Source organism: Enoplosus armatus, chromosome 21 (assembly GCF_043641665.1).
Source record: "Enoplosus armatus isolate fEnoArm2 chromosome 21, fEnoArm2.hap1, whole genome shotgun sequence".
In the NCBI taxonomy this organism is placed as follows: Eukaryota; Metazoa; Chordata; class Actinopteri; order Centrarchiformes; family Enoplosidae; genus Enoplosus; species Enoplosus armatus.
Window position 1 is genome coordinate 17,464,257 of NC_092200.1, and position 20,146 is coordinate 17,484,402.

The 20,146-nt window shown below is 43.3% G+C and overlaps 1 protein-coding gene across 3 annotated transcripts in view; it reads right to left on the reverse strand.

The window, feature by feature from the left end:
* Positions 1 to 754: 754 nt before the first annotated feature.
* Positions 755 to 20,146, reverse strand: part of slc12a7b (solute carrier family 12 member 7b) — a 53,017-nt gene continuing 33,625 nt past the window's right edge. For 2 of the 3 annotated variants that reach the window (XM_070928409.1, XM_070928410.1), the window contains exons 4-26: positions 19,295 to 19,441; positions 16,306 to 16,360; positions 15,915 to 16,045; positions 15,473 to 15,714; positions 15,098 to 15,309; positions 14,031 to 14,198; positions 13,799 to 13,897; positions 13,436 to 13,493; positions 12,270 to 12,444; positions 12,025 to 12,143; positions 11,806 to 11,904; positions 11,161 to 11,280; positions 10,315 to 10,419; positions 9,476 to 9,644; positions 8,669 to 8,864; positions 8,396 to 8,565; positions 8,002 to 8,133; positions 7,516 to 7,623; positions 7,006 to 7,122; positions 4,541 to 4,716; positions 3,693 to 3,707; positions 1,615 to 1,748; positions 755 to 846 (exon numbers count right to left, since the gene is read on the reverse strand). In XM_070928409.1, the coding sequence (XP_070784510.1) occupies positions 755 to 846; positions 1,615 to 1,748; positions 3,693 to 3,707; positions 4,541 to 4,716; positions 7,006 to 7,122; positions 7,516 to 7,623; positions 8,002 to 8,133; positions 8,396 to 8,565; positions 8,669 to 8,864; positions 9,476 to 9,644; positions 10,315 to 10,419; positions 11,161 to 11,280; positions 11,806 to 11,904; positions 12,025 to 12,143; positions 12,270 to 12,444; positions 13,436 to 13,493; positions 13,799 to 13,897; positions 14,031 to 14,198; positions 15,098 to 15,309; positions 15,473 to 15,714; positions 15,915 to 16,045; positions 16,306 to 16,360; positions 19,295 to 19,441 (3,039 nt within the window). The remainder of the gene's footprint in view (positions 847 to 1,614; positions 1,749 to 3,692; positions 3,708 to 4,540; positions 4,717 to 7,005; positions 7,123 to 7,515; positions 7,624 to 8,001; positions 8,134 to 8,395; positions 8,566 to 8,668; positions 8,865 to 9,475; positions 9,645 to 10,314; positions 10,420 to 11,160; positions 11,281 to 11,805; positions 11,905 to 12,024; positions 12,144 to 12,269; positions 12,445 to 13,435; positions 13,494 to 13,798; positions 13,898 to 14,030; positions 14,199 to 15,097; positions 15,310 to 15,472; positions 15,715 to 15,914; positions 16,046 to 16,305; positions 16,361 to 19,294; positions 19,442 to 20,146) is intronic. The other variant, XM_070928411.1, reaches the window with a different exon arrangement.

The window sequence follows — 20,146 nt, forward strand, 5'->3', positions numbered from 1 at the left end:
CCCTTCACTATGTAACTGACAAGGCAAACAACCACAGGACACTACAACTACAGACGGCTCAAACTAACAGAACGTTGTAGCAGCTGTTTGGCCCTCTCTGTAGTTCAGCCTGAAACCACTTTCCTAAAATGTTATTTTAAATGGAAACATTGGGTAGAAATGGTGACGCAGACAGATACAGATCACCAAGCTGTGTTCGAGATTGAAAATTCAGGATGTGTGGATGAGTGACCTTCCTGCCCTACATTCTGTAACTTGTCCTCTTTGTGCATGTGGTTTTTTTTTTCCCCCTCAGGTCCAGCTAACGTTTCAGCACCTCCCAGAGTCGAACACACCAGACAACACGAAAGACTACGGGGGCTCACACATTCACTTCTTTGCTTATCTTTACAGTGAGTGCCGGTAACATGACGAGATCAACACGAGAGGGAAGGAATATGAAAATGTAACAGAACATAACAATGTTTTCAGAGTTAAATGAATAATATAAAGTGTCTATATGCTCTATCTTCCATGTGAAGGGGTACTGTGGCCCGGCGTGGACACACACTGTGCTCGCTCTCTCAGCCAGCGATTCAACTGATTCCTTCATCCTGAGGCCCTTCAGACCATCCGTCAATCACAAGTGGTCCCGCCTTTCAACAAACCCCGCCCTTCATAAAAACCAAATTAGGCTTCTTCCCCCCGAAAATGCCCGGTGACCGGTATCCATGGAAACAGCCCATGTGTGCAGGGTGGAGCGTGAGAGTTGTTTTTAAGAGTAGATGGTGATGACTTCGCGGCCACCGCCTCGCACCAGCAGGACCCGGTTCAGACCCTCGAGGAGAACCTCCAGGAACTCCATGTCTGAGAAGACAGCAGTCAAGGTGTAAAACATACAGAGGCGTGGGCGGACAGCAGCACAGTACCACATTAATCATACATGCGTTTTAATAGCCCAAGCAGCCTGGCTCTATGATAAATAAATAAAGACATAAACTTCCAAAATAATCCTTACATTTAGTTTTCTTCTTCATAGAAATTAATTAAATGCATGTCTACTATAATTTATATTTAAAATCAAGAGGGCTTCATGACCCCCAGTGGAGTGGAGCTTTGGCAACCCCTGATGGGGGTCAGGACACCCAGGTTGGGAACTGCTGCATTACTAACATATATTGGAATGGCATTAATTAAACCTGTAAACCAATAACTTATTCTTTTGGCCACCTGGGGGCATCGGAAACAAGTTGAGAATACAGTTGATATGGTGACACACTCTTCTAAGTCCTGGGGGAAATATCTGGCTCTTTAGCTGCTAAATGCTCCACTGTGCTCACCAGCCAGCTGCTAACTGTGTCAGGTAGTAGTACAGAGGCTTATTAGAATGTTTTCAGCTGAAAACAGCTGCCTGATGCTGCTGGAAATGACGCTGTGATTGAAACAAAACAGTAAAGTTGTGAAAAGCTAAACAACGAGCTGAACATAACTATAAAGCTCCTTATAGCCGGGGGGAGCTGCGGATTCAGACGGTAGTTCTTCATCACTACAAGCAACCCCTTTCACGTTGTTTTTGAATCGTCATTTGATACATTGCTGTTATCAAAATATTGATCATAGCTGCTGCAAGGATACAGTTCTCGTCTCCTCCTCTGTTCCTAGGTGGTCCAGGCATGTTGAGCAGGACCAGGTGAGCTCCTTGGGACTTGTTCACCACCACCTCGTTCAGCTTGATAGCCGTGTGCATCCGACGGACATTTGACTGGTTCCTAGTTTGACAAGAAGGTCGCAGTGAGAAAGGACAGCACTGGAGAAAACATTGCCAGCCAGACTTCACTAAACTAAAGCCTGCATTTCGTTAGTGATAATACGGGGGGACAGTGGTATTAGGTGGTTGCTGGGACTTCTTCTGTTGTTTTGAGACCAGTGAGAAAACTGCACTGTAGCCCTCATAACTTCATCAAATGTAAAACCAGCACCTTGCAAGAATCTTTTAGCTTTATGCTGGCCTCAAACTGCAATAGGCATTTTTCACAGTATACAAAGGTGTCCCATGGATATCCCAGTTCCATACTACACACTGAGGATTAGAGTATGTCGTGTGTTCACACTATTTTATTTTATTTGTGGCCTTTTGATTGTACTTGCTTCTCTCCTACCTCATTCGTTTTCTTTGTGATCGATGTGAAATAGCTGCCGTAACGGTGTTACCAAGTACTCAATCTGTCTGTCTTGTATACTCAAGGCAGATAGTACGCAGACTAAATGTCATCTATTTTTCAGTGTGCTCATTGTACTGTTATGCACTATTTTCCCACAATGCAATGCACAAAGGTATAGGTGGAGCTACTCACAGCTGGGGGGGAAAAAATAAATAAATTGCGGGTGGTGGTGAAACAGCTCCAAAGGTGCAGTATGACATCCAACGTCACATGTATTGTATAATTTCCTGTTTGTATAAAATGGTAAAGAATGTTGATATTTTTGTGTACTATCTGCTGAAACAGTATATTAACTATAGAGTATATAATACGCACTGTGTTGAATTAGCATGTAGTATGGATTTGGGACATTTCATAGTAAGAAAAGCACACGTGCTACTAATAACATGAACGATGGCTCTGTTGTCCCTGTAAACCATGACAGTGTGACATGTGACACAATACCAGGACCCTGTAACTGAAGAAGCTAAATGGAACTCAGCCATCCTTCATTTTATTAATTACACTTGTGTTTTCCTCCTGTGAAAGAGACCTATTGTGGCAACATGGCAGCACTCCTGGTTCAATAGGAGCTGCACACTGGAAAATCCTTTCAAAAATAAAAGCTTTTTTTTAATTTTTTTTTTTAAGCTTGCTTATGCCCTCCTCTTTAAATCAACACCTTTACGGTGTAGCCAAAAAAAAAAAAAGACTCACTTAGAACAAGCTCTCCTTTTCAGGAGTCTCTTGTGTTTATACAATGGAAAATACTCATTTCTGACATCACTAATACACTGTGTGCTTCTCGAGAAAAACACCTCCACCAGTATAACACATCATCATATATGTGAATAACATTTTGGCGAGGGGAAAAGTTGCATTTTAGTTAAAGCCTTCTGTATGTTAGTCTCAAACACAAACAAGAAAACAAGGCATTATTAAGGGACTGAAGCGTAACTGGATTCCAAATAAAGAGGCAGCATTTTAAGACACACATGCACGCAGTGTTCACACATTATGTCATCTTCGTTACTGTTTAGTTTGTCATAGCCAATGACACATGCTCTCGTCTTTCAAACTAATTGTATTCTGTTTATTGATTGTCGCCTCTGTATGTCTTCAAATGTTGCCTCTTTATCGTCACCTTCATGTTAGATCACAAAGCAAACAAGCACATGACGTCAACTGCCAGAAGCCAAATGATATGAAGGAGAAAAAACAAGACAATTTCACTAAATTCTGCTTTCCATTCTACTGAATAGGACAAACACCAAATGAACCTACTTTGTATTTTAAAAAGGGAAATGGAAAGCAAATTTGCTCATGCACACGAACAATGTCAGAAATATTACATGCAAATTGAAACAATGGAGGCTCTTCCACCAACATACGGGGACGCAGACATGCATACACAGAGGCACGAGCACATGAGCTGGAGGACACTGAACAAAGCTACAGTCACCACAGCAGCAGTACACACATACGGCCTAGGGCAAAGAGAAGGCGACTTACAGGCTCTCCCACTCTCTAGAAGGAGGAAAATGGGACAGAACAACAAAAACAGGCTTAGATGCTTCCTACATCAGCTTTTTTCCAGCCCTCTCCACCACACCGCATGCTTCCGACTGTCCCAAACGGCTCGTCGTGACACCTAACAGGTGGCCCGCGTGAACCCCAGAAAGTGACATGGAGCCGTTTGACGTGTACGGTGAGGCTTTGTGAAAAAGTAGCCTCCGTTTCTCCCTGTCCTGTGAGACTTTGGCGATACGTTTACTAATTACGACACGTCACAAACTTTATTAGCCAATATAAGTGGACTGGGACACACCTGATGAAGTCCACACACACTGATAATATGGACAGTATGGGATGAGAAGGTGTTAGTCTAAACAGCAAAAAGGTGTGGGTGTGGTCTGCGTGGTCGGGCCATGCACTAAGACTGAAATGGCTGGGGGTGCACACACATGCGCACACACACCAAATGCAGCCTGATTGCACACACCATGCAGACAGTTGTCCCATTTCACCCTGTCAGGCTCAGTACTACTACTACTACTACTACTACTAATACTACATCTACACATGCTGTCCTCCTGCACTGAGGCTTTGGCACCATCCTAAAGTATTGCCTGTACTGTAGGTGCTGTGGTTCACTCTCCAGATCCTTCTAATACTTTGACATTTAAAACTTTAAAACCAATTCAAAATTGTGCAAACGTCTCTCACAAGGCACATGCAATAACATCATGTTTTGTACTACCATCTCTACAGTATTTTTCAGTAGCATACACAGTGGATTGGACACTCCTCTTTAGCTCTTAATGCACAAATGTACAGAGGCTGTTTTGAGGTCAACTTACGGTTTCATGTTAAACAGGTCGCGTACAGCCACGTTGGCATTGCACTCGCGGTTGCGATTACGCTCGGTGAACAGCTTGTCCTTGGTCCAGGTCATGTGAACCCGCTCCGGCCCGGTGTCGGCCTTGTCATTTATCGTGGCGTGAGACGCTGTGTTTCTGTCATGGATGAGCTGGGCCTGGAAAGTGAGGTGGGGTGGGGGGGGGGCGAGAGAGGGATGAGGAAATTGAGTATAAACACATGAGATGAGAGAAACACAATAAACAGAATGAATAAACAAGGAAAGGTGGTAACAGAGGAATATGGCCAGGATGCTAAGGAATGAACGAACGATGAGGAGGTGACGCGATTTCAGAGTCCAAGATAATACGTCCAAGAGAGACAAAAGAAAGCGATTAATGGAGGGAAATAGGAAGAAAAGGGGAGTAAGGGATCAAAAACAGAGGGGAATGAATGGTGCACAACGTAACAGATTGGCCAGTGGGACCAAGGAAGAAGGAAAACCAACAACTTTCCTTCTACAAGTTGATGCACAAAACCATGCTAGAGAATAACGGGGAATAATACAAACCTGTTCCAACAACTACAACAACACACGTGGACCACAAAAGAAACAAATACACGTTGGGCATCACGAGACAGCGTTTCCCCGGGCTCGAGGCTGGAGGTCCCGACAAGGGTTGAGACGCAACATTTACGGGGGGACAGACAAGAACAGGGCGGCGGTGGTGAAGATTAACCAGGTATACTGGGGTGCCATCCAAGTGTTCAAAGTGGATACAGGGCTTCCAAAGATTATTGCACATGCTCGACATACTGTATGTCACATAAACAAACATGAAGCAGGTCTGTAAGCCTTTAATGAGAGTATTTCAATAAAAATTAAAAAAATGTATTTGTTTACTTTTGTGTCTGTGCTATGTCAATGTCATCAGTTATATAATCACAGCCAATGACAAAGTATATCAATAAATTATGGGTTTATTAGCATCTGCCATCATAAAGATATGGCTAATGGCCTCTGTGCTCATTGGTACCAGGTCATATTTGATAACTGATAAAATAGCAGGCTGACTATGTAACATTTTTATGGCTTCCTGATTAAAATATTCAATTTGCTGTTCAGCATTTGATGCTTGTTCAGTTTGTGGAAGATGCTCCTCTACTGGCTGTGACCGTTTGTATAGTATGCACACTGGTTATAGGTTATGAATGGCAGGAGGGTGGGAGGGTATCAATACAGAGATGACTGGGGTGGTGACCATGGTTACATGAAAAAAGAGAGCACAGCATTGTTAAGTCAGAAAGGTGACTACTGACCCTCTGTTAGCATGCCAACATTAGCATTCAGCTCATCAGGACAGTCCCGAAGATGTTTACGCTGTGCAAAGGTCATACATCGTCTTCAGGTTTCTGAGACAATACTGTCCACTCTTTCCGCTCACATTGTCTGGGGGGGATGAGGTGGGATCATGGAGGTAATGGGAAGTCAGGCAGCAGTTTCAGGGTGCAACTGGCTGGTATTCACAAAGCAGCTCTCAGTGACTGTACAGTAAGTAGCACTACCGTTGTTTGATTGTCAGATGTACAAGATAGATGCTATCTGTAGTCATGAACCAGCTTCTCTTTCTGGGCAATTCATGAGCTTGTTTACCAAAAGGGCTGATGGCACTTTTCAGACATTACAATGCTGCAACATCTGGCTTGTAGTCCTGGGCTGGCTACGACTTCACACTGGTGCATTCTACGTGGACCAACTGGTTTGCTCCGGAGCAGCTTTAGCTCTGATGTAACATGGTTGCTCACCATCGAAGTACCCTGAACTAGTACTAGTGCACGGTATGAACATGATAAATCAGCCATGAGCCGTTATGTTATGGATAAGACCACACTGAGAAGGTTAAAAGGCACAATGGGTTATCCAGAGAACTAAACATTTTCCTCTATTTCCAGTTCCACACTGACTTCAGCATGGTATGGAGCACCTATAGTAACTCCAACTCTTGTACAGAGAAGATTCAGCATTCACAACAGTAAGTCTCTTCAGCGAAACAAACAAGACAAATACTTGAGGGGCCTTGGTGAGAACCTCTAATTAAACTAACCTCTTATTCAAAAGTCAGTCTTTGTATGATAACTATGCCCGCATTTAGACTGAAAAATGCATTTCCTATGGCACCACTCACTTTAAACCACAGCAGTATTACTACTCCTCCATGCTTCCTTCCCATCTGTGTACTGTATACGCATCACAGTCTGATGTCCACACTGGAGAAAAATTGAATTGATCTGTTTTTGACATCTGTTATATACGAGTCCAGATTTTAAACCGTGATGATGATGATGATGATAAAAGTCATTAAAAACAGTCCAATGACAAGCGGCAACTGTAGCCAAAGATCCAGCTTTGTGAAGACGGGCCTGTGAGTCTAACAGTGAGGGACAGTGGGTTGACAGAATCGGCTACCTCATCCTCCTGAGTGTCCTCCATCGGCGAGGACTGCCGGCTGAGGTTCATGCTCTGGGCAGCGCCTTGGGTCTTCCTCCGGATTGAGCTACGCGATTCGTCAGTGATACTCTGAATCTGAGCGGTGTGGTGTGGCCCAGAGAGGCGATTGCAGATGAATAAGGAAAGGGGCCAATTGTCACATGACGCATCCGTAGGCCAGATTTGCACTAAAATGCTGTTTACATTTAACTATGGAGCCTGTTTTACATACTGTATAATCTGACCTGCATCATATTAAAGCTACTTAGATGGGTTGTGATGATAATACTAACAGGGAGCAAAATGCAAACAACATTCAGAAACAATAAGTGCCATCTTCTTGAAGAGGTTTATGAGCTGATCTTATTAGTATCTAATCAAAGACAAACCATAAAAATACTGCAATCTTTTGTGCTGCGTTGGAATGCAGCTACAGAAAGAAAGCAAGTAAGTACGGGGTCGTGCTCCGGCAGAGGAAGTGTACATTACCTCTCTCTCCCTCTCAGTCCTGGAAAGCTGCATCTGTTTCAGCATCTGAGACCTCTGCTCCATCACCAGTGTCTTCTCATAGGTGAAGGCTGAGATGTCATTATCATGCTGCACAGGAGAGGACAGCAACACACTTGTAAATGCAATCTGGAGCAACAGGAAACTTCCTAACGCAAAACCCTCCTACAAAATGTCCCCATTAAGAGTACAAATTAAGTACTGTTCAGGGCTCTGTGGCAAACTCAAGCACTCTAGTACTGAAACTGAAAAATGACCTACTTTATGACACAGTTCTGTGGCATAACGTTGAAGTAACGTATTGGCCAATTGAACGTAGCTGATAGACCCCTCAGGTTCTTGATAAACAGCATCCTCAACAAATGAAGCCACTGTATTGGATGACTGTCAGCCCGATTCCATTTTAGTAATGCATCACTACCATTGCAGGGTGTAATGCAGTGCTATTCTATCAAACAAAGGTCTCACCATCTCCACCACTTCCACTTCTGCGTCCAGTCGCAGGTGGTAAAGGAACATCTGCAGATCTTTCTTCATTTGGATGCTGTTGTCATCCATCTGGGCCACAGTGAAGATGCGCATCTTGCACTTCCTCCACACCTGGAGGAGGGAAAGGCACCGTTAATATGGAAGGAGGTCGGATGGAAAAACAAATCAGGCCCGTCAGTCAGGGGTAGATGGATGGATTAGTGAGGCAAAGCAGGAATAAGGGGAGAGGAGGAGGGAAGAAAGGGACGTGTGAGTGAGGGAGTCTGGGTATAAACACGAAGAGAGGAATGAAAAATGATTTGCAGGGATTAAGGAGGTCTCAGACATAAACACAACCCAGGACACACACACACACACACACACACACACCAACCTTATGCTGTCGCAGCAGGAAGGGCAGCAGCATCAGCATGCCTCCATCGTGAACCACCCACCACACGTCGATGGTGCCCTCCCCCAGGCGGTCCTGGTTGGTGGGGAAACTGTCCACATTCTTAGCCACGAGCAAGGCCTGATGGGCCGCTGTGGTCTCCCGCACCGTCTCTGGACGGATAGAGGAAGAGAGAGAGAGAGAGTGTCTATTAGAGACATGGCGTATTACTCAGTATGTATCAGTATGTATTTTGAACCGTCTCCTGCTCTGTACCTATGAAATTCCTCCATGACTGCGGGTCATTGGACTGCCTCCAGGTCCCTGGCCAGGCCATCAGGACTGTGTTGTGCTTCATGCCTCCCAGCCCCGCAGACTGGATGAGGTGGGAGAAGCCGTCTCTGAGGTTTGAAGACACCACGACGTGGCAGAAACCCTTTGTTCGCTCTGCTGACATGGAGGACTTGATGTTCTGGACAGGGAAAGACAGAAAAACAGCAAACATTAAGTACGCAGGAGATAGGAAAGAAAATTGATACAGAACTGACTCTTGAGAAAAACATGAGAAAAAGATGCCATGGCTACGAAAGGGCAAAGATTCCCTGTTTGCATCCAGGACAATTCATAATGACGGGTCTGAACAATACAGCAGTCTGTGTAATCTGGAATTCAGCGTCTGTGCATGATTGCGTTCGCAGAAAAAAAGTAATCCACTGATTTAAAATGCTTTTGAGGACAGTCAAATCAGGTTGCAAAAAAAAAAATAATCAAATGACCCGCTCACTTTGGCCAGTAGATGGCAGAGTTCATCTGCACGTCGGGTGGAAAATGCCTGTCCTAATTCTGTAAATCCTGATGGACATAATAGATCTGCCTGTGGGTGCAGCAGTGCATTTTTAACACTACCACTAAAAGAAACATACAATTTTGTTGATTTAGACTATAATGCTTAGCAATGGATGGACAGTGAATAAATCAAGCAATATGAAACACATTTTATCAGTAACTGTGACCACGAACTCCCACTTTTGGTAGAACAGGGTTGTGAGTGCGGAGTTGACAGCGTATGCATGCCCACTGTACCTGCTCAGCCTTCTTGGACTCGGCGTCTTTGGTGAGATAGGTTCCCTCTAAAACGTTTCCCACTATCGTTAGGCCTTTCCCGGCCTTCAGCTGAGTGGTGAGGGACAGCAGGCGAGGGTGCTTGACGCCTTGATCGGAGTCCAGGTTCAGGAGCACCAACAACTGAGGCCTGGATAAATCAGGCGAAGAACAGCGACAAATAGTTTTGTGTGTGTGAAAGTAACACAGTGGAGTAGGTGCGGCGACATTATTACAGTATTATTGGCCCTCACTCAACTGTGCAGGGAGACCTTGATTTGAGTTCAATAGGTACCTTACAGTCCTACGGTACATGTGTTTAACACAAGAAAACAGTTGCCTTCAATGAGAACAATCTGTATAATTGGAAACATCACATCCTTAAGAGGAGTATCAGCACTGAACATGACAGTAAATTAAACTTGCTTGGTTTTTTGGATAGGCAGACTGCAAGGTCAGCCAGTGCTGGCCTCTGTACAGCATGCACAGCCGGGAGACTTCCCATGATGCACTGAGCTACCTATCTCCATCCTTACCGCTGTCACAAAGTGCTGGCTCATGGTGGGGAATTGATGGGTCCCTATAAATAATATTGAAAAGTGCCGCTATATAAATAAAACTGAATTGAATTGAAGGCTCGTCAGCCTGATTAGGTGGAGGAAGAGGAGATTAATCAAATGCACCCTCTGTGTCTATTCCTGTCTCTCTTTTGTCCACCGTGACAGGTGACACTATGTCAGCTGTAACCAGATCCATATGAAACATACGTGCGCGCACACACACACACACACACACACACACACACACACAATGGACTGTACCTCCAGTTCTTAGTGTGTGGCGGAGCCTCCTCAAGGCGAATGAGGGCGTAGCGTGCTGCATTGAGAGAAAGGCCACGGATGCCGTCTCCCCACTCCTTCTCGGCCCTGAAGCCAACGAATGATTGACAATGAATTAAACCACAAAGAGCAAAAAAATAAATAAAATCGGACGCACACACAGAATGATAAAAACCAATGCCAGTGGATGGTGATTTCAACAGTTTTACACCGTTTTCACACCTGTGTGGTGCAGTTTTGCTGAATTTAGTCCAGTTCCTTTGGGCCTGTGGGGACATTTTCTGTTTGAACATGTATCAGTGAGAAAAATGACCGACCTACAAGCTCAGCAGGCCCAAAAGTCACAGCTGTATTTTGTATAATTCAAGATGCCTTCTGTTGAGTGACATGTAGAGTTTAAGGATAGAGTATTAAGAGAGTAGAGTATTAAGATTTGTATCTTTTATTTTGAAGGATTACACTGTCTGATTAAACTGTACGACACAAATGACGTGGGTGAGCCTAAAACGCATGCCTGCTAATCCAAAAATGAAAGGGGTGTTCTGGAATCTGTGTTTTTGTGTTTTTGTCCTCCATAGTAGCTCAGATTTTACATTTGGCCACATTCTGCATTTAAAGCTGTATTTCAAAAGTTGACAATTTTAGGTGTAGCAATAATGTCAAGATGCCGGATCACATGTAAGTACCTTAAAACATGTTGTATTCTCTACATAATTGATCAGTTTTGTACATTTAACTTTATTCCCCTTTGATTCAGGTTCTGTCAGTGTCAAGGATTTACAGTACACCTATGAACTACATTACTGCACACAAAGTCCTTCTTCTTACCCTCTGTATTCGATGTATTTGTAGATGCAGCTAGCGATGGCCATGGCCACGATAGCATAATACCAGGAGGAGATGAACATGAGAGCAAGACACAAGCTCATTCCGAGGAAGGACAGAGCCCTGCAGGAGGAAACGCACGCTTTACAACTCCAGTCCGTTAACTACATACCCATCCATTTACACAACAACTGTTTCAGGTTTTCTGTACATTCATGGAAATGTCTTAATGAAATGAAACCAGTTGAGAGTGGACAGCTGAGAGGCTTAGAACTGAATTGAAGTGAGGTGAAATCCACCGCTAACAATAGTGCCGCCCTGTATTGTCCTCAGCCTTTGTCATGGAAGTAATCTCAGTAAAGGCCATCATCACACAAACCATAATGAACAGGTGTGCCTGTGGTTGTGAAGGTGTTTGTGTGTGTGTGTGTGTGTGTGTGTGTGTGTGTGATTCTTGGCATTTGTCCTAAAGTCTTCATAAGCAAAGCCATCGGGGGTCCCCAGCAGGTGAAATAAGCCTTACAAATTGTTAAAACTGCAACGTTTTCAGAGACTCTCAATCTCCTCTTCTTGTGCTGTGAGAAAGTAAATAGAGAGTGAACAAGAGAGAGACAGTATACTTGCAAGACGGAAGAATTCACCACTCACCAGTGGTAGTATTTGAAGCGTGGTCTCCAGTTAGGCGTCCGCAGCAGGGTCTGAACGGCACAGGCCAGGTTGACAAACAAGTAGCACATGAGGAAAAACCTGTGGAAGGAAGACGTATAGATTGAAAAATAATACTCACTTGTTATCTAAATCTCCACTTTGCGACCTACTGTAAAAAGTCAAACACTTGAGGGATTCTGAACTTTAACAGATACTGACATGGAGAGAATAGGAGCCACAGCGTCCAGGGAGGCGATGAGGATGCCGATCTCACAGATCCCCGCAGTCAGCAGCAGAGCCCAGGTCGGTTCTCCGTTAGCTTTCCCATGACCAAACACCTAACACACACACACACACACACACACACACACACACACACAGTCAAGTGCGAAAACTAAAGATCAGCACATGAAGACGAAGACTTTGTACTTTGATTGTATTTATGTTGACTGTGTGTGTCCGACCTGTAAGAAAGGTACAATTCCGTCTCGTGCGATGGCCTGCAGCAGGCGTGGGGCACCAGTCAAACTCTGCAGCCCCGCCCCACAGCAGGAGAAGAACGAGCCAATCACGATAACCCAGGGGGATGGCCACGATAGTGTGCCTATGACGAGGTTCCCTTTCACCGAGTCGCCAAATCTGCGATGCAAAAACACGTACATTACTTGGACCATATCTTTTTATTCAGCCAACACACGCGTCGTTTCAAATTATACATTTAAATTAACTTAAAAAAGGACAAGTCTGGTAATATTCTTTGTTTTTTTGTATTGTCAACAAATCCTATGAAAAGACCCAAACAACCACCACACTGTTGAACTGGGTGATATGTTCCTTTCATTCCAATAAACACACACACTGTAGTTTATTTTGAGTTGATTCCACACACACTATCACACAAAATCCGCAGCCCAAAATAGTCCGCAACAATTCCTCTTGTTTGATTAATATTTGGGAAAGACCACAGTGCCCAGATTGAGGAAATGATTTAGAGTCTTTTAAAAATTGTAAGTATATATTTATTGCCTGTTTGACCACAGACAGGCTGGGAAGGTCGTAAAGTACTGAGAGATGGACTAAAGCACTGTCGGATTTGGTCTTTTCATGGGAAATAAAGAACGCCAGCCTTATCCCTTGAAGGCAGAAAATAAGCAAAAACACAAGTTTTCATAGTTCATAGTATGCAAATTCATTTTATTGCCTTGTAAACTCATCTTGACTTGTCATAACGAGTAGACAATTTGTCAATTTAAAATGGATGGTGGGTCCATGTTTTAATACAAAGCATACATTGAGTTGAAATGTATATTTGATGTGTTGTAAAATATAGGTTGTTAATACACTTTTTAGTTAGTACACATGTACAGGGTACAGTGGTCTTTTTATGTCACTTGAATGCAAAATATTTGCAAGTCTGAAAAACAAAATCAAATCTGAGCATCTTGTGATGAGGACACTCATTGACTAGATCATTTTATCCATCTGCCCTCAGGAGAAGATACTGAAAAAAAGGGTGAACAAAATTGTTCAAAATGTGTACTGTTTTTCTTCCAATTCCATGTCCATTTAGCATACTTTGTGCAACATGTGCACAGTATTTTACAGCACGTGCTCCGTGTTAAACTCTTACTTGTCTCGAAGCAGAACTCCCTCAATGCAGGCACCGAATAGCACCACACAGGTGACGTCTGGAAAGCACTGTTCAGGAGAGTAAACTGAATCCATAGCACAAAGCACAGAGTCTTTCAAGCTTCAGACACAGCGCACACACTAACCACAAACTAACTGGTGGTAGCTGCTCTGTTGTACTGGGCCTCTTGGGATTCTTGTTGCAGTGGCACCAAAACAAGTGAGAGATAACCTTGCAGCCATATCTATTATATCCATCACCAGTATAACCACTTGAGGGCCGAGCTGAGAAAACATTTTCAAATCGACAGTTCTAGCTGTGTGACTACATTTTCTGGTATGACACAAAAAGGTTTAAGGATACAGATGACGGTGGTGGTAGCGATAGCCAGGATGGTCCCAATGGGGATAGACTTCTGGGCATCCCGCAAGTCACCTGACCGGTTTGAACCAGCCATGATACCTAGAAGTGGGGGGGGGGGGTCACAACAGAAAATAAATCATGTAATCTTTAGAAATTAAACAAAACTCTGCAATTACGGAAGTTAAAAACCACGACACACTAATTCCCACATTATAGTGTGTGTGTGTCTCACCAGTGACAGATGGGAAGTAGATGCCGACCAGCAGCGTGAAGAAGGTGGTGATATCATTGACTACATAGGGCAGGTACATGTCCTGGGAAGGGTCACTTCCCTCAGCAGATAACAACTTCTTGTTTTCTACCATCGTACCCAGAGGGCCATACACTGACCACATATTTTCTACAGGAGAGACAGAAAGAGAGTAATTAGACTCCGAACAACAAAGGCCATGCACTGTATGAAGCAGTATGCAATTCACCCAAAAGAAAATATAAATATAAATCTTCTTTACAGAAACGGACAGATTAAACACAACGCTAAAAAACACATCGAAATGAAGATGCACTGTGAGACAAACAGTCGATAACATTTCTGTGCCATTTTTGCCTTAATGCAGTGATTCCATTCAGAGAAAATCCAACATGTCACTAATGCTGTTACACATAATAAAAGACTTCAGAATGAACGTTTACTCAGCACAAAAAACTCAGAATTTCTGAGATTAAAGTCGTAAATTTACGAGAAAAAAAACTCTTTGTTTGTTGTGGGGGTTTTTTTTGCTCAAAAAACCACATTGATTCACTTTGCAAGGTTGAATCTCCTTCCATTTGACGAAAGCCCTGACGGCTGCGTTCTCATGGAAACCGCGCTCACGTGGGTCCAGCAAGATATGACACCTACAGTAGCTTGGAAAACAGCGACATGTTTATCACAAATGAGACAAGAGTCAGCTAGCTAGCGTGCAGTTTCGTTCAACGTTCATTCTGAAGGACGATGAGTTAACAGTTTGAGTCAAGCATAGAGGCAGTTTTATGTGTAGCTCTGGCTGTGTCTGTGTTTTTCTTGTGGTTGGCTTGTAAAACAAACAGCCAGAGTAATGTGTGAGTTTTTTCTCGGAATATTATCACCACCTAATTATTATCATTATTATTGGGTTTTTTTTTACCTACAATGGCCTTATTAGGCCGGCGTAGGCTCAGTATGATAAGTGGATGAAGTTTTTATTTTGGAAATAGTTCAGGGAGCCTTTCTTAGCACACTGCCACTAAAACCTCTAGAGGAAACACTGCGTTCCAAACCTGAAATGACTCCGCTGGTCAGTCCAGGGATGCCCTGCACATTGGTCACGTTGTTGTTTAAAAAATAATCATTGCAGGTGGCGTTGAGCTCAGGCCCGTCACAGAACAGCCTCCACAGCTTGGTAGTGACCGTCACGTTGTCTATAACCTCCGTCTTAAGACAGCGGTCAAAGTTACTGTTCCGCAGAGTGCGATTCCCCAACATGCAAACCCTGTGTGGAGGAGATTATAAGAGAGAAACATTTTAAATAAAAATACTACTGCACTTTGAAAGCTCATTTCAGGAGACACTATGGCGGGCTGAGAAATCTAGCCTGATACTATTTTGGCATCATACTCAATACAGCACTGGAGGTTATTGTACACTGGACTCACGGAAAGTCCGGTGGCTCAAAGATAGTCTTGATGACTCCAGCGTAGATGGCAAGGATGGAGAGAATGACACAGGCCAGAAAGACTAGTGCGAGCTTGTTGACATATTTCACCCCTACAAAGACGACCAGAGCCATCAGTGCTAGGCAGCATGTGCCATAAACACGCATGTTATTTAGCAGGGCGTCCACCTCATCCTCCTTTTTCTCTGCAACAAAGATGGCTGCTTTAGGCACGATGTAGGTCTGAATGGGGAAGGGTGGAGGGAAGGACAAGACAGGGGAAAAAAAGAAAGAAAGAAAGAATATGCACTTAGTATTTTAAGTTTGTCTCTTTTAACGCAACACGTTTTATCCCCTGCACCTGAATAACATTTACAGGTGGTGGACATACAGTGAGTTGGAGCAATAGCCACTTTATAGAAGCAGTCGCAGTGTTCACTCACCAGCAGAATCTCTATGGTACCAAGGATGTACATGGAGCCTGCGAAAGTTGTGCCCAGGTAGAAACAGAGACCTACAGCTCCACCAAACTCTGGGCCCAGAGATCTGGAAATCATATAGTATGAGCCTCCGGCTGGGAGAAAAAAGGGGAAAATTGTTAAGGTTTTGGTCAAGCCCTGGGACCTAAAAAAATCCAAAGTGCCCTAAAATTCTTAGACAATGATATCTGCTTTCAATTACCATAAAATCAACAAACAAGGCAGGAAAAGGTGGATTCTATTTTAGGGCGTATGAGCCTAGGAATTCCTATTACTCCATTTTATATATAAATATATATCTTGATACACCCCTTGTTAAGGTTTGCGTATGTCTTGAGCACAGCAACAGTCTTACCTGGCACAACGCCATTGGTAGCGATTGCACTCATGGATATGGCTGTCAGCATGGTCTGTGGAGAGAAGACAGTGAGGAGCAACAACAGTCAGAATAAAACTCTCAAATCTGAAGACCTTACACAGATGGTAGTTCTTTGAAATGTGAGCTACTTTATAGCCAGTATTTACTTTAAGTTAATGTTCAATGTTGTACTGTAACAAGGGAGGTTGGGATGTAGTTATCACCCATTCAAAACATTAACATAAACCGCCTCCATCTTTTTTCATGCCCCAGCAAGTCTTTATTCCCATGTATTTCCTGACTTTCCCAACAATAGGATACTTGGAAGGCTTAATCTAGCACTTTGCCTGTTAAAATACTTCTTAGGAGCTTATGCTCTAAATCTTGCCGATTGGTAATGGATACAAGCTTTTCCGTGAAATCAGTCATTGTGGCAGAGGATATTTATATCAGCCTGTTACCTAATAGTGCTTCCGGATGAGAGAAAGGACAGAGCAGAGCAGGGAGACAAGATAAGAGGTACAAAGAAAGGAGGAGAGAGAGAGAAAGACATGAAAGTTAAATCTTCACAGGAGAAAGTGTGAAGATGAGAGACCAGAGGACAAAGGCAAGAGGAGGAAGCGGAGGAGGGGGGAGGGGAGCAGGGACAAGGACGTGACCAAGATAAACCTTGTGCTCCTCGCTGGGCGTCCGGTTTAAAGTGGCAGACAAGCTGGAGTAAAGCCAATTAGCTGACAATTTTACCCCCCCACTTCCACTGAAACCCTAAGCAGCTATACACCAGCTTGTCTTGACCACAAATTAATCAAAGCGTTTACAGCAACAGAAGGTACCGGGAGGCACGCCCTTACTGCTGAAACCTGAAAGATTATCGCACAATTCCCATGAATCACGCCGACACATTTCTTACAGTTCAGGCACCTGCCTTTTAGGAAACAGTGGAATTCAGGGGCATTGAGAATGAATTCAACCAGAGCAAGAGGCCCAGTCAGGCCCAAGCAAGCAGCAGATCTGCATTAACCAAAAACCACTGCATTCCATGGACCTCATAGTCATAGTCTAGCCAAAAGTCATCACCTTTCCACATTAAGAAGCAAATCTGACAAATTGCTTGAAATTTCAAACTAAAACACCTCAATATCAATTGTGTGAAGTTGCCATTGATGCTTTCATGCAATAATTACTATACTGTGGGGGTGACATGGTTAATAAAGTCATTAGTAGTGAGGTTAGAAGTTATATATGTTCAGAAAACTGTATCACTCAAAATGAATGCAGCCATTAAGACTAAAATCCCACATGGTATCTAGTCCTATTTCACATTAGAAACATACTGTATGTACAGTATAGAAAATAAAGGGTTTTCATTTAACAAGCTTTGAGATACAAAATAAAAAAAAACAGAAAAACCCCCAAATCATACCACCTCATTCAAGGCATTTCTTATTTTTGTGTTACACGTTGAATGTAATGCTGATGTGGATGCGTTTTTAGAAAACCAGGTGCTGACAGTGACCTATAAACACAAAGCACCCACTGCAGACATGTTGTTGAGCAATGCGCAGCCCAAAGAACAGACTAATCATGACATGATGGAAAGTAATCGGTATGCTGTGCCGGGTAGAGACCTGGTCTCATAAGAGCAGCAGCAGTGAAAGCAGGAACATGACTGAATCACAAATAATAATATAAAAAAAAAAATACAGTAAAACAGTTTTGAGTAAATCACCACTGCTCCAAATTGAAGTCAACTGAATTGACTTGAGGTTATTTTTAGACATTTCTGGTGTTGGGTCTAGAGCACACAAAATATGACCTATAAACAGGTGGCTGATGTGGAACCATGAGTGCAAAGTCAGATGTGGTCTAGGCAGTGAAAATGAACATTAATCTGTTTGACTAAGCTTGGCTCTCTTATTATGTAACAGCAGCGATGCAGTGGAGGGTAAACCCTCCCGACGCACTTAAGCTAGATTGTAATATATGAAATGGAGTCCCCGTGTTTCTAGGCAAACAGTCATTACAGCTACACAAGCTGATATTAATTCACAGCATTAGAGATGCAGTGTGCGAGGTTACGTGTTTTTTTATTCTGACCATTTACAATACATATATAGAATTTGGTCATTCCAATTAATAAAAATATAAATAAATGAGATTTATGGCTTTGAGTGCTTCTTTCAATCACAAGGGAATGGGAATAAACTTCCCGTTTGATTCTTGACTTTGCCAAGTCTGGACTGTGGTCACTTTGCCAGTCTTGGCCATATTGTAAGTGAAACTGATCATGTTATACCATTAGGGCATTCTGTTATGAGGCGAAAAGGATTCGACTGAGGCAGTACTCAAGGTTTTTTGTTTGTACTTTCCCTGATTAAGCTGAAGTAATCCATTGTCTGCCGTGGGATTGGCAAATATAGCCACTGTGTGGGTGTGCATGTCGCTATGTTTCTGACACTTTGCAGATGGAGGGATTACACATCAAGCTTCCAGGTACCATTAGAAGCTAGGGGTGTGTGGGAAATGGAGAGTCACAGTCGCTAAATATAGGAGGGATCAGTGGCCTCTAAATCAACTTGCCGGCCATTCATTACTGCTGTCAATCCAATATTTGCACCAGTCTACCATTAGAAGTTGAAGCAGCATCTGCCCGCAATGCTACCAGAACACTCAGGCACATGGACACGCACATTCACTCTCATATGCTAATGTATTTAGAATGCATTAAAGAGCTGGATGTGTACATTAAGTTCACTCTTACATAATCTTGCACGTCATTGCTCTAATGGCTTAAACTCTAAAACCTTGATAAAGGGCAAATAATATCCATGTCGAGAGTCAGACCAGCTCCTTTCAGTTTGTGCCTTCCTATCACTTAACAACACCTAAACACAGAAGAGTAGAATGGAGGTGCAGATGTTTAAATCTTCCATTTTAAAAGCTATGATGGATAAAGTACAATAAGAGTAAAAAGAGGCGTACTCACACAAGAGCAGCACAAGCAGACGATGGCCAGGGACTCCAAGATGCCGGCAGTGCCGACAATCCAGGTAAGCCGGAGAAACAGGATGACCCCCAGAATATTCTGGAGGCAGGGGAGGTAGACACCCATGAAGGTCCCCATTTGAGGGCTCTGTCGAAGAGGGCGGGGGGGGGGACAATAGAGCAGAAAAGAGATTAATGTGTGCATGAGTGCGTGTGTGATTAGGGATGGAAAGGAGAAGGAGGGAGATAGGAGAGGAACATAAGGTAATATAATAATAATAATAATAATAATAAGGTGATAATCACAGCAATGCTGGAAACTTTGAGCAGCGAAAAATAAAGACAGGGGAGAGGAAGACCAGAAAAGGAGACAAAGGAATATCGTGGAAAGAAAGGCACGTGTAAAGGGGAAGTGAAAGGGGAACAAAACGTTGTGTATAAATGGTAAAATATGGTATGAATCAATTCAGTTAAGACTATCCCCACAAAAATAAAATCAGACAAGAGCGGCGACAATGGTGTCAGCTTAACTCTTTACCAAGATGTCCCTGCAAGCCAATGGGAGGTGCCAGAGGCCTATTTCCATGCAGGGGACAGGATGGAGCAACTGGCCCGGGGACTGAAGCTGTGGTTACAGAAGCATCTCTGAGCGACATGCAGCACTGTGACTGTTTAATTTGTCTTTTTTTTAAAGGGGACTTATTATGCTTTAGCCTGGGAACCAAACGAGTCTGCCAGCTCATGTTGTATTTGCTCTGGCGGATGTGTCTGCCCCCCCTGCCACTGGAACACCACTAGAGTAGCACTGCATGATTCACAGTTCAAAAAAAAAAATCCTTATTCATCTTATACA